The following is a 13382-nucleotide window of genomic DNA, read 5'->3' as shown; positions in this document are numbered from 1 at the left end:
GCCGAGTTCCTTACGGCGGCTGCCGAGTTCCTTACGGCGGCTGCCGCGTTCCTTACACAGCGGCGGGCGTTTAAGCATCATTTGTGCACCGTGTTTTACAGCTGACTGGACAACCAGTGCTACAGCAGCTGCCAGCACTGAAAGGCACCAGCTGCCGTGTCCAGGTCAGAGCAGGGGAGCACCTCCAGCAGACACAGCTTTAAAAATACAAGTGTCAGAAACCTGAGTTTCACCGCAATGGATGAAGAATTCCAGTTTCAGATACTGCTACTATTTTAACAACTCGAAGATGGCGTTAGACCTTCTCTTCAGACAGAAATCTAACTGCACAGACAGAAAAACAGAAACAAAAGCTACATCTTCCCCATGACCCCCATTTCTTATGTTCATAAATCATAACGCACACTTTGTCTAACCAGGCTGTCACAAACATGACACCTTGTCTCTACCCTTGACAGTGGTTGTAGCAGCTAACAGAATGGTTGCAGATTTTTCCCAGGTAGCCCTTTAACCTGGCCCGGAAGCCACACTACAGCAATGAAGATTTAAGTATGAAGAAAGTGTCAGGACCTTTCCATACAAAGAACTGCACAGATAAAAAAGTACAAACTTCTGAAAGCCTTTAATAAAGGACCAGTAACTGAAGGCTGTGAGGTAAAGTATTGCAACATATCAAGTACATAAACTCAGGGAAAAAATTTTAAAAAAAATAAATCGAAAGAAGCATTAAAAAAAACAAAAAACACAGGAGATTTTTAACAATGTATTCTGCAACAAAAATCACATACTGAAGTGTTCTTTTGTTTGTATAAGAAAAGCTGATTTTTTTTTTTATATGTGTACACAATATTTATAATAAATTAAGAGGTAAAGAATGGAGGAGAAATTCTAGAAGCTTTTAGTTTGGACAAACACATACTCATTTTTAACTTGCAATCTGCATAACATGATCTTTATTAATTACATCTTAAATCAAGGTGACCAGTCCTCATTCAGAGAAAAGTTCCAATAACATTATCAGGATTTCAGACCACAGTGTTCTACACTTTCATGAAGTATCATCCAAATTTTAATTCCCAGAATGTCTCAGTCTATACTAAACCAGAAATTACAAACCATATCGTTATCTCTATATAACATGGAAAAAATAGCAAATCCCTACACACTGGCTAAAGAAGCTATGAATAAAAAAAGTGGCACTTACAAAAACAACCCAGAATGTGAGGTTATTTCTTCTTAACTTTATTTTTACAAATTTAAAAAAAAAAACAAACAAAAAACAAAAACCAACTATAATCAGTGCTCCCATTTCCCCCCATACTCAACAAAAAGTCAACCTTAACTTAATTCCAAATCTTGAAAAAATAAATTCCAGGCTTTGACCAAATAATTCACCAGGAAATGGAACCATTAGAAGGGAACCATTTTGATTTTTTTTTTTTTTTAAATCATCATCTAAAAGCTTTTGGAAATCTAAAGGTTAAAAAAAAAAAACAAAACCCCCACACATTATATTTGAGCAAACAGTCTCTGAATTTCCCAGAAAGTCACTGTGCCTTTTCTCTAAGATGAATGGGTTGGATAAAACTAACCAGCTGGTGATCAAAAGTGTTGAAATAGTTTTAGACCTTTTTTTTAAGTATACATACAGAGATTATCAAAGACAACTTCTTCCCCTTCACAGCTACATTTTACTGTGAAGCAGAGCTCTGTTTAAGACTGCATGCAGGAGGGTATAGTGACATACAGTTTTAGGGCTTCTGAATAGACAAGATTTAATATTTCAGATGACTGTTTTCCATGGCTAATTTAACCCTCAATTACATCTCAAAGTGTTGGCAATTTTTATTCTTAAAAGCTGCAAAACCTGAATTTTAGTCCAGCAACAAACTTACGATCAGCACTATATTGTTACCTGATCTGATAACCTTGGAGTCACGTCCCTCAGTAAGGTGCTTTGATGGCCCCGACCAAGTTACACGCTGGTCCTTACACCAATGTGGTGAGAGGCAAAATGGTGTTTATTCGACTGCGTGAGTCCCTTATATAGGTCTCCTATTTCATCTCATACATATGCACTACTGAGCACGGGAAAGCCTATTGCGTTACATACCGAGTTCATACCCACCTAATACAACACAATATTCAGCTGCAAGTCGCATACCTATGGAGAATTTCTCCAGAATGATTAACATTAGCAATTTTCAATGTAGATACACTCAAGGTATGTTCCATTTCAACTATCGGGAATTTTGTCAAAAGGAACTTCACCAGTAATTGAAGTATACTCCTGTATTTAATAGAAATCATATTTTTTGTTGCTTTCACTGGTAACGATTACTATCAAAAGAACTAGCTTTCATCTGAGTATATAGATGTGAGGTCAAGCATGAAAGAATTACACATAGAAGTGTTTGGCATTACGTGCATGGCTTAAGTTGGGTGGTTTTTTTCCTGTATTCTCCTAAAGTGCTGTGTGATACACCATCAAAACATGCTTGCATAAAGATAGATGCTACCATGGTTGACAATGCAGGAATAGAAAGAAAGAAAAAAAAAAGCTATTCACAATGCTGTTTCTATCTGGTTATTAAAAAAAAAAAAAAAGGCCATATACTTAGATACAGATCAGAAACATTTCTACATCTCTTATGTACAATTGAAGAACATATTACACTCAGAATACTACAACAAGCCTGTTACAATACAGTTCACAAAGTGACAAAGACCACAGTAAAGTTGCTGCTTTACTGTAATAATGTAAACACATCTCAAAGAAAAATATTAAGAATATCCTAAGCTTCAAAGATGACTTCCAATCAGTAAAACCAAACCAAGAGGGTATAGCAACTTGCTGTCTCCATGAGATTTAGCTCACAAGCTCAGGCTGTACATTTATTCTTCGAAGGACATCTTCTGGCATACAGAAGACAGGATTGACAGCCTTAATTTGTTCCTCCCCCAGTAAGGATAGTCCAGCAATTCCAAACAAAGTGTGAAATGGATCCACCTGGAAGACAGAAACTTTATGTCCATTTCCAAAAGAACAATCAGTTTTCATGGGTATGGAAGCCTGTTTGTTAGCATAAGAACTACAAGCCTGTGTCTCTCAAGATAACACTGTAACTGCTCAAACTTCCATTTGTGCTTTTGAGCTGGTATAAGCCCACAGGCAAGACAACTTACAATACTATAATCCACTTCAGCCTTTCTGCTTGGATGTTACACCAGCATTTTCCAACTGCTCACAAATAAGCAACCATGCATTCAAGGGTAGCTGCACTGAGATCACATAATACTTTTATTAGTCCACCACCCCGTACATCTCAATTATTTATGCTGCAAACCATAGAGAATATAACTAAACTATAAGCACTCTATCAGCCAAATTGAAAATTACTATCACCCGCCTCTTCATAACATCACAAAAGCTTTCTCCTCATTTACACCAGTGCCAGTGAGAGGATCTATGTGGTGGCGTGTAACTGTTCTATTTACTCATGAATTATTCAGATCAGACAAAAGCACCGGGAGATTTGAAGACTACTTAACTTGTCCGTCTCTAAATGCTTACAAATTGTTGAACTGTGAGTGTTTTCACCTAGATCTTCCATACAGTCTTATGAGAAAGTGTGGTATGCATTATGGGGACAGTATCCCACACTAAAGTCATCTGCTACAGCACAGATGCAACATACAATTGCATGTGCCTCCTACGTAGGCCTTCTAAAGCAACTCTACCTCATTCCTTCCCAGCTGCAGATGTTGCAGTTCTGCAAAACACCAATATCTAGATCACGTGCTACATTCAAACATGTTGAGAATTTCTATTACACACACTTGACTTAACTGAAGTTTATTTACCATATCTCCTGGTCTGTCAGCAAATCCTCCAGTCTCCTCGTCCTGGCAAGCCAAAATAAAGCCACGCAGTTTCTCTCTGTCAATCCAATGTAATCTGCCAATCATCTTCAGAGATGCCAGAACCCACCACGAATAACATACATCAGGTAACTAGCAAACAGAGAAGCAGAGTATTATTTGATTTCATCGTTAACATGACATTACAAAGTTATTTGTGATTCTATTAACTCTTAGCTGTGCTATCATAACATCGCTGCATACTAACAATGCTTCTCTGGAGTACAGGAAGCAGTTTCTGAATGCAGTTTCTTTTTAGATAACTTCTTGCCATTTTCAAAAGACAAGACCACAAGAATGTTATTTTGAAACAACCTTCATCTCATGTGGGACAAGTTATAGATCTACATCACCTTCTTCATGAGCAAAGACAACAAGCTTCATATCCAAAAAAAAAAAAAAGAAAAAAAAAGAAAGAAAAAAGAAAGAAAGAAAGCTAGTTAATTTTTTAAATGTTTTTGAATACTGATTAGCTGCTTATTTGCCAGTGGGGATTATTCAAAGTTACACAATTTCTTACTGTAACATAAAACACTATTATACACATGATGCAGATCAAATGAAACAATTTTTGTACAAATCCCACAGAAGAGATCATTCCCATCATCAGTAAATATTCAAAGCCTGATTTAACAGGACACTGGTTGAATTGGTCAGCAAGACATATTTCAGTGCACATACTTTCCTAAACAAAGGCAAACTACAAATAGCCATGAACTGTAAATTAAGTGCTTGCAACAAAACAAAGGCCTGAATCTCCTGAGGAGTTTACTAAGCATTTTATCAAAGTAACACTGTATTCCAGAAAAAAATATATTAAGCTTTGAAACAGAATAAGCCATCTAGTACCTTCTCCGGTCGCCCATTGAGACCTCCAGAAGGGAGCTGACGTTCACAAAGCCACCAACCCAGCAAGTCAACGTTTATTTGATGCAACTGGTCTGTAATAGCCAGAAATCCTGTGCAACAATAGATCTAAAATTACAGACATAAATGTTTTGTGTATTTAAAAACTAAACAGTTAAAGAGACTAAATTCAGGAAGATCTCAAACAGTCCTGCAAACAGGATACAAAATAAGCACACTTCACCTTTTAGCCAAATTTCATTTTTCCATGAAAGGCAGACATTAATCTCACAGTTGCTTTTGTTTAGAGAGCTGCAGTAATTACAGAACTTCTTACTGATGTTAGATACTAGACTAAGATTTCCAAAAAGATGAAAAGGCAGAGCAATGCTGGTTCATTTTAAAACAAGCCAAAACACTCAAACTGCTTTCTAAAGGTCAGACATGGTCTTTATGACAGCTCTGTGACTAGCCTATGTTCATGTATATTTGCAGAATGGCATGTGTTGGAAGGGTCCTCGAGGATCACGCAACAGGTAGTCACCACTTGTTATAATTTACTTTAATCAAATAACTAATTCTTGCAGTTGAAGAGATTAAAGATTTAGTTGCCACTTATTCCTCAGTTCATCTGATAGATATCAAACATATTATACAATTCACTTGCATGTTTCATTAGAATTTGTGGTAATCACTGCGACACATCACAACTGTTTTTGTTTTGGTTTTTTCCCTCCCCCAATTATGTTTTTCTTTTCCAACGTCTATATTAATATCAATTCCAAACTCTTTAAAACCTCACACCAACTACTGGCACCACTATTTAGATGTCACTCAGATCATGCTGGTAATCTGAAACAGTCCTAAAAATTTTTCCCTTATTTATTTTTTCTTTCCTAGATTAGAGCCTCCTGAGTTCCTAACCAACTTCCCAGATGAGTCCACCTATTTGTTCATTTACTAAAAGACTGGAAACTGTCTTTTTTGAAACAAGAAAGGTTCCATCAACTGACATCACTGATTGATGCCAAAAAACAAACATTTAGAGGTACCTTGTGGTATTTAATAATTTTAAATATTTCCATATAAAATAAAACTCACCTGTCCTGCATGTGACTCAGAACCTGGCCTACAGCCAAATCCTCCATCAAAGTTCATACAGGACAAAACAAATTCTACTGCCTTCCCCACATCAACAGCATCCAGTTTTCCCTGCAAGTTAAAAAGGCAACCAGTATATTTTACGTTCAGCCAAGTTGGTTAACTTCAGCTATACACCAATGAAAAAAATACTATTTGTTCAAGTGATGTTTTGGGACTTACAAGAAGTGCAAGGGTTGCTGCGGCACAGAAGGAGAACCTTGTATCTATTTCTCCTAAACCACGGAGGGCAGGAAGTGAAATATTTTCATTAGTAACAACAATACATTTAAATCAACATTGAAATATGGAACAAACGTAAAAACAGCAACAACAAGAAATGTCGCCATACAGCTTACTTTTCAATCCACTGATTATTTCTCAATAAAAAAAAGCAAACAACTCACTATATGCATTCAAGTCAGCTCAACTAGCAGTAACTTGCAAACAGCTACATATAAAAGTTTAGCTGTAATACCCTACTGGATAAAGGCAGAGCAGTGGATGATTTAAAACAAATAGAAGAACACCTAAATCAGGTCAGCCTTTGATGCTTTGGGCTCTTTGATACCTGAGCAGAACTAGGAGCCACTTTTGTTATTAGATAAGAGTAACTTGAATTTCAAGTTTTATTCAGCACATTTGTACCTCGATGCTAAACCAAAAAACCTTCAGCAGACTGATTCTCAACAAATTTCATAACGTGATTCTCCTAAAGCACAAGGTAAGATATCACTAGCTTTCCAGTAGTGTACACATACTGAGCATGATACTGCCTGATAAATTTTACTAGAAAAGCAAGTGACACAACAGTTTCTATCAAATGAAGCTTTCCACAGGGAAAAACTATTTTTACTGATTCAATGGTTATGCTACAGCTTAAAAACTACTACCTTTGTTCATAAAGAACTCACTTGCATAAACAAAAGTAAGTATTAACAGATACGGATGAGTAAGAAAAAAAATCTTGTATTTTTTCCTCACTTCCATGTAGTGAAACCTGCCCTTCATAGTCTTTCATGGGATAAAGATCATAGGAGGGCCGTGAAATAGCAAGCAAAAGAAACAGTAATAGTTCATCTAACATACAAAAGTACTGTTAGTCACAAGTGCCCAAAGGTTTTTTTCTCTAATAGATGGACATTTAAAAAAATTTTTAAAGGAATTATCTTAGAACATTTAGAATATTTCGAAGGGAAAGAAAACTTAAGTTTGCCCTTCACAAAACTACTTGTTTTTTCTTTCCTTTTTAAAAACAACTCAGGAACTAAGTGTTCATATACAGTAAACAAGCAAAACTATCATCCAAGAAAACTTAAGTTCATAGACTTACATCTGTCAACAAAAATCAGTATATTTTTACAATCTAAAATTTACCCCATTTGTCTCCAGCAAATGATCCATCTTCTTTCTGCAAGCTCTGTATATATTCAACAATTTTATTTACATCAACAACATGGAGACTTTCATATAAGATGAGAATCTAGAAGAGAACACCATAGTAACAATCAAAGAGAAACAAAGGTTATTTAAGTCTTTCAGTAACAAATAAAATACAAGTCCAGATTTGTTAGACAGTTCATTTAACTGATTCTGACTGGTACCTGTTTGTTAAGTTTTGTTAAAATTAGATTAGGCCCATTAAAATTCAACTATCACTAACCAAAAATGTCTCAAGTGAAAATGAAGACAATTCTTGTTGAGCTGTTCTATGTTTTATTGCTTTTCAACTTCCAGCTCTCCTTTCAAAGCCATAATCTGGCTTCTTTATTTTTACATGCACATTATGCATAACAAGAGATTTGATTATGGGTGAATTCTGTGCTGCAATAAATCATTCCAGAATTTAAAATCTGCAGTTTGTGCACTGTTATTTGTACACATGTAAGTGAAGCAAATGGTAACTAATACCACTTACAGTTAGTCTACCAGGAGTGATACAGATTCTGTGAATCGAGGACACACACACTCATTAAGACATATTGATTACATTTAAAAACTTCACATCAGCAATGGCTAATGCTTTTCAGCTTTACATACTGAGGTGCACTGCTGACATAAAGATATCTCCTAATAATATGAAGTATTAATCTAAGAGCTATATGCCTCATAAAATTTAGGTCTCCAATTGTCTTCCTTCTCTGTATATTTAATTAGACTTCACAAAAGGAATTTGATTGGAGTGTTTGGAAAAGCTCAAAGCCTGCTGCCTAAAGAAATTTTTGTTTCCTGGGTCTCAGAGTAATTCTAGAGCTAAAGTGTTGATAAGCATCACCTTTAGATCAGATAATACATGCCAACAATCATCACTGACCCAAGAAAACATTTTCCTGTCTGAATATTTCAAACCCAACACCTTAGATCCAACATTTCCTTCTTAAAACCTAATTTATTTGTAACACCATTTAAGTATTTCTTCCACGAGCTTCAATAAGAGATACACTTTGTAATCAATTAAGCAACTCTTTAGAAGCATTTCAGTCTCTCCATGTTATTTTCCACCCCAGTTTGTGCAAGAACTAGGATAAAAACAGACTAGATGGTGAAACATTAAATCTACATTGGAGACAGCTATGATGAAAACATACAATTGAAAATACTTCATTTTTCTCAGGGAAGGAGTAAACATCAAATAAAGAAATGATTAGGAGATTGATATTACTTTAAGTTTACAAAAATAAAAGAAATTTGAGGAACATAACAAGAACTGGCTACTATGATGTTCCATTTGTATGATAGTAGAATGTAAACACGCTGAACACACACTAATATAAACCACGTATTTATCTAATATTACAGTTACGGTACATAGTAATTGCATACACATATGCGTATTTATTAATATGAATCAAGTTTCTGGAGCACGTGCACATATAAAATTACTCTGAACATATATACCAAGAAAAGTTTACGAAGTTCAGGATTGTGCAAAATTCCAGTAAATGCTATAGCTAAGAAATATTTCAAGAGGAGTGTTATAAAATTTATCAAGAAAGCAAATTCATCATTAAATGAACATTAGAAGTGATATCTGCTTTCATCAATATCATTATTCACAAATGGCTGTTTCTACATCAGTTTTACCTGGACAGCACTCAGGGTATACAGAAGATGAGGATCGTGACCTGTGCTGGCACTTATTCCACCACATTCATGTTGACACGATTTGATAAATGCCAGAATTTCTTCTTTGTTCATTCGGTGCAGCTGTCCCATAAGATCCATTGCTGTCAGCCCCCAGTAAACACCACTCATCCTCAAATACTCAGACATACAGTACTCCTAAGAAGTGCATTATTTTAGTTCATCATCAGATAAAGATGCCATTGAAGTACAACAACGGAAACACAGTTTGTAACATCAAATATTTTCAATCCCATAAATGACTTAGAATGTATTAGTCACCCTTACTCTGTGTATTATGCATGTGTGCACATAAAAACACACGTATGTACACGTATACCTACATATACTAAATTCCCCCCCCCCCCAGATACACAGTTATCGATGCTTCTCACCAAATAAAATCCATTTGCCATGTGCTCCATCACACCTACACAAGTGACAACAGTCAGAAGCACTCCTTACACACAGTACTCGCAGGGCAATGCTGCAATGCACCTCAGTGTGCTGCCTAGTAAGCACCCACATGTGATTATAGTTCTACTCATGCATTCTGGAGGATGAAGGCATAACTAGCAGTTCATTTCCAAGGTCTCAGAGTAATTCTAGAGCTAAAATGATAAGCTTCACATTTATGCTCAGATAATACATGCCAAAAGCCATCACAGACCAAAAGAAATCAACAAAGCCTTCCTCCTCTTATACTTTGGACTGCACAGAACAAGTAAGTTTTCCTAGTACCATTAATAAAACCACAGCTGTGCTGAAGCAAAACTGATACCCACGTAATCGTCTTTTTTTGTTCCATACGATGCTATGTAGTCCGCATGCTTCTCTGAAAGCAACGTGCTCGGAGCATCTGGTTTTATTATAACATCCTTCTGTGGCGTCCCCTGTGAAAGCACCAACGAGGCATCAGCTACACAGACAGCTCGGCAAGTTCCAGCAGCCACGAACGTCTCCACCAATGTTCGCTGCAGCAACTGACTGCTCTGAATCGGACATTTCTCTGTGTATGTCAAGGTTCTATACTTCACTAGTACTTTGGCTAAATCCTACATAGCGAATGAGCACGAATATCACAGTATCACACAGTATCACAGTCTTGTGCGGGTTGGAAGGGACCTTAGAGATCATCGAGTCCAGCCCCCGGGACTCGAACCTCATGTAGCAGAGCAGCACTTCTACCACTTGCGCCACAGGGGGATTCGAACCCGGGCCTCAAGTGTTGCAAAGTGGCGTCCTTAACCACTGCGCCACCGGAGGCACACAATATGTGTATGAATATGTAGCGTTTTGTTTCTTAAGTAACGCTAAATAAAACAAAGTTTCCCCCGACGCACTCAAACACGACGGGCCCCAACCACGCGCCACGAGGCCGCGCCCGCTGTGCGCTCCCGGACCCGCCGCAGCCCCGGCCGGGGCGGACAGGCCGAACGCGGCAAGTTCTCCTCGCCGCTCCGCACTCGGCTCCGACCGCAGCCAGGCCCGAACAGCGGCAGACACAGCTCCGGGCCTACAGGGCCTCGAACTAGCGCCATTACGGTCATCGCGGCCCTCAGCGTGCACCGGCACCGCACCCACCGAGCACGGAGGTTGGGACAAGGAGGATGGAGTACGGGATGGAGCACAGGATGGGCCTGGTCCACCGCCATCCCCACGCGGAGCACCGCACCGCACCTACCATCTTCGCCGCCTGCCCCAGAAAGAGGAAGGTACCCGGGGGGCGCGGCAATAAGTAGCGCCCGACGGGGCCTCGCTGCGGCTGCCCGGGATCCGCCTGCCGGGTGCTGCGCCCACAGCCCCGCGCGTCCGGCCCGACACCGAGCCGTGAGCAGGACGGGACTCCGGCGGACAGCTCGGACAGCTCGGACAGCTCGGGCCGCCGCCGCCTGCACGACCTGGAGCGACGCTCCTCTGTGCCGCACCGCGGCCGGCGGGGCGCTGGGCAGCCCTGGGTCCTGCGGCGGCTGCGGCGCTCGGGCTCGTCGCAGCCGAACGCTGAATTGAAAGGGAGGGTGCGCGCGTAACGTGTGCGGTCTGAAGGTGCGTGTTGTTGTGCGTCGTGGTAAACACGGCAGCGGTTTAGAAAAGCTTCCTGGTTCTGTACGTTGTCTTTAAGGAAAAGCAAATTAAGAGTTAAATTAGCACAGGACGGGTGAGGAATACTCTGTTATTTCAACGAACGAGCAACAACAAAGCCACTTTTCTTCCTAATTAAAACCGATATGACTGTATTATGAATTACGAACACTGACTCAGACCCATATGGGAGACAAAATCATACTGGATTGGAACAGGATCTTAAGAGTATCCAACAGAAACAGTATATTATGCCAGCATGTGAAGGACAGTCAAAAATAAGTGCTTCTTTTTTGTTAGTTTGTTTTGTTTTGTTTTTTCTAAGTACGTCAGTTCTTAACCAGGTTGTCACACTAAACCTCCCCTTTTTTATTTATAAACATTGACCTGTGACTATAGGTCATATAAGGTGCAAGTCTATAATCCATAGACCATAGGACTATATAATCCTATAAACATTGACAGTGACGTTGTCCTGTCACTGCACTCCCAGATAAAGTCTCTCCCCATCATTTTCATAGGCCTTCTTTAAACACTGGAAGGCAGCTATAAGGTCTCCTCAGAGCTTTCTCTAGACTTAAGAAATCAAACTTTCTCAGCCATTCCTTGTAGGAGATTCTTAGAAGCCTTTCTTCAGAAAATAGTGCAGACCAGTGCCAATGAATTGGAGGGTAAAACGGTTGGATCCAAGACCTACAAGGCGTTTTGGTGGCTTTTGGCTTTGGGTTACACTGCATACCCCTAAAGAAGGGCTGGAGCACCTCAGGTGCATTCCTAGATCATGTCTTCTAGTTAGTTTAATCCAAAGTTCAGTTCACATGCCTTCAAATCTCTGTAAATCAAAGCACTAAGGGACAACAGGGGCGAACCTGGGAGATTCACCTCAAAACTGCACTCGTTAGAACCAAACTGTTCATGTGGACACAGTCTGAGGCAGTAGTGGACTGAAATCAGCCATGTGAGGTAACTGGGATAAAGAATGGGAATAGACCAAAAGAAATACAAATAGGAATAAGTGTAGGAGGAAATAAATTGAACTGGGAGACAATAAGAATGGCTGGTAAGAAGTTTTGTAAAAAGTAAAAAAAAAAAAAAGGAAGGAAAGAGTGCATGGAGCCACCACTGAACAAGAATCTGAGCAAACAGGTTACTTGCTCTTGAAATGATCATTGCTTCATTCAGTTAAAACAAGTGGGTGGAAAGTTAATGGCAAGTAGTCTGCATTTGTCGGAACCGATCTGAGTTTATGATCACAGCTCAGTTTGTAGACAGAATCATGAAAACGGCCTCGCTCAGAACTGAAGTGCAAAGATTTCTGTCGATCGGGAGGCTGAAATCCCGGATCTGTGCGGGCACATCCACGCGTCTGAGCGCTTCGGGTCTTCGCGGCCCCTGCGAGCTCCCGCCCCCTCCTCGCAGGAACCAGGAGCCGCTCTGCGGGCTCAGCACGGCGGCCCGGACAGCTCCGCCGGGTGCCCGGGGCGGGAAGTTCCTCCCGCAGCCGCTCGTGATGCGACGGGACCGAGGTCGGAGCAGAGCGCGGCTCCAGGACCGCCGTGACGAGACCCCTGGACTCAGGGCACGGCTGGGCGGAGGAGAATCTCCTCCCCTTTGGCGGTGGCGTGATCGGCCCGAGAGAGAGCCGAGCCGAGCCTGCGGCCGCCCTTCACGTCCCGCAGGGCAGAGCGCTTCTCCCGGCATCGCCCGGCGTCGGGCGGCAGCGCGGAGCTCGAGTGCCGCGGGAGCTGCCACCGGGACTGGACGCGGGCGGAGTCAGAGCGGAGCGGCCGGGCAGGGGGTGGTGGGCTGTACCGGGCTGCAGCGGGCTGTACCGGGCTGTACCGGGCTGTACGGGGCTGTACCGGGCTGTACCGGGCTGTACGGGGCTCTACCGGGCTGTACCGGGCTGTACGGGGCTGTACCGGGCTGCAGCGGGCTGTACCGGGCTGTACCCAGCCGTCCTGCGGCCCGGCGCCTGCCCTCGGCGCCCCCCTCTGCCCGCCGCCCCCCCACGGCTCGGGCACCGCCCCCGCGAGTTCGGCGCAGGCGTCGGCCGCGGTGCCGGCGGGACAGGAGGGTCGGCGCGGGGCGCGGGCGGCGATTCCAGCCACAGAGCGGAGCGGGGCTGCGCGGCCGCCACCTCCTCTCATGCCTTCGCAGCAACAAAGAGTGCGCTGAGCGGCGGGCTACTGTAGCGCGGAGGGCACCGGGGGACGATGGCGAGGAAAGGAGAAGCCTCCGCGCCTCCCTACGGTAAGCACCCGGTATGG

The 13382-nt window shown here is 41.6% G+C and overlaps 2 protein-coding genes and 2 non-coding genes across 7 annotated transcripts in view; 1 reads left to right on the top strand and 3 right to left on the bottom strand.

Annotated features, from left to right (window-relative positions):
* SLC44A5 (solute carrier family 44 member 5) overlaps positions 1 to 13382 on the top strand; it is an 86943-nt gene that overhangs the window by 24558 nt on the left and 49003 nt on the right. For 3 of the 4 annotated variants that reach the window (XR_014933093.1, XM_015870851.3, XM_085512470.1), the window contains exon 1: positions 13155 to 13365. The exons of the other annotated variant lie outside the window; for it this stretch is intronic. Coding sequence is in view for 2 of the 3 variants with exons in the window: in XM_015870851.3 (XP_015726337.1) it covers positions 13329 to 13365 (37 nt within the window). In the remaining variant the exon portion in view is untranslated. Of the gene's footprint in view, positions 1 to 13154; positions 13366 to 13382 lie in introns of those variants that run through there. 4 annotated transcript variants of the gene reach the window in all.
* On the bottom strand, positions 604 to 13262 carry RABGGTB (Rab geranylgeranyltransferase subunit beta). The gene is made up of 11 exons (XM_085510806.1): positions 12783 to 13262; positions 12367 to 12697; positions 10715 to 11145; positions 9816 to 9923; positions 8992 to 9189; positions 7285 to 7390; positions 6091 to 6143; positions 5869 to 5979; positions 4771 to 4896; positions 3865 to 4014; positions 604 to 3010 (listed from the first exon to the last, which is right to left on the bottom strand). Exons 1-11 carry the CDS (start codon positions 13260 to 13262, stop codon positions 2870 to 2872), a joined length of 2235 nt encoding a protein of 744 aa, XP_085366932.1. The 3' UTR covers positions 604 to 2869.
* On the bottom strand, positions 8138 to 8222 carry LOC116653806 (small nucleolar RNA SNORD45). Its single transcript, XR_004308274.1, has one exon. It is a non-coding gene; the product is annotated as a small nucleolar RNA SNORD45 (small nucleolar RNA).
* On the bottom strand, positions 9619 to 9701 carry LOC116653807 (small nucleolar RNA SNORD45). Its single transcript, XR_004308275.1, has one exon. It is a non-coding gene; the product is annotated as a small nucleolar RNA SNORD45 (small nucleolar RNA).

The sequence above is a fragment of the Coturnix japonica genome, chromosome 11 (assembly GCF_054131305.1).
Source record: "Coturnix japonica strain WE chromosome 11, WE-NBRP24, whole genome shotgun sequence".
Taxonomy (NCBI): domain Eukaryota; kingdom Metazoa; phylum Chordata; class Aves; order Galliformes; family Phasianidae; genus Coturnix; species Coturnix japonica.
The sequence above is the reverse complement of the archived record's forward strand: the minus strand, read 5'-3'. Positions and strand labels throughout refer to the sequence as shown.

What these genes read in the sequence shown, in the direction of transcription:
- RABGGTB (XM_085510806.1), bottom strand. Translation starts at nt 13,262, where the DNA reads ATGAGAGGAGGTGGCGGCCGCGCAGCCCCGCTCCGCTCTGTGGCTGGA. An exon ending in GAACAAAAAAAGACGATTAC is followed by an intron (nt 9,190 to 9,815) that starts GTGGGTATCAGT and finishes TGCACTTCTTAG; the next exon opens with GAGTACTGTATGTCTGAGTA. An exon ending in ATACCCTGAGTGCTGTCCAG is followed by an intron (nt 7,391 to 8,991) that starts GTAAAACTGATG and finishes GTTCTCTTCTAG; the next exon opens with ATTCTCATCTTATATGAAAG.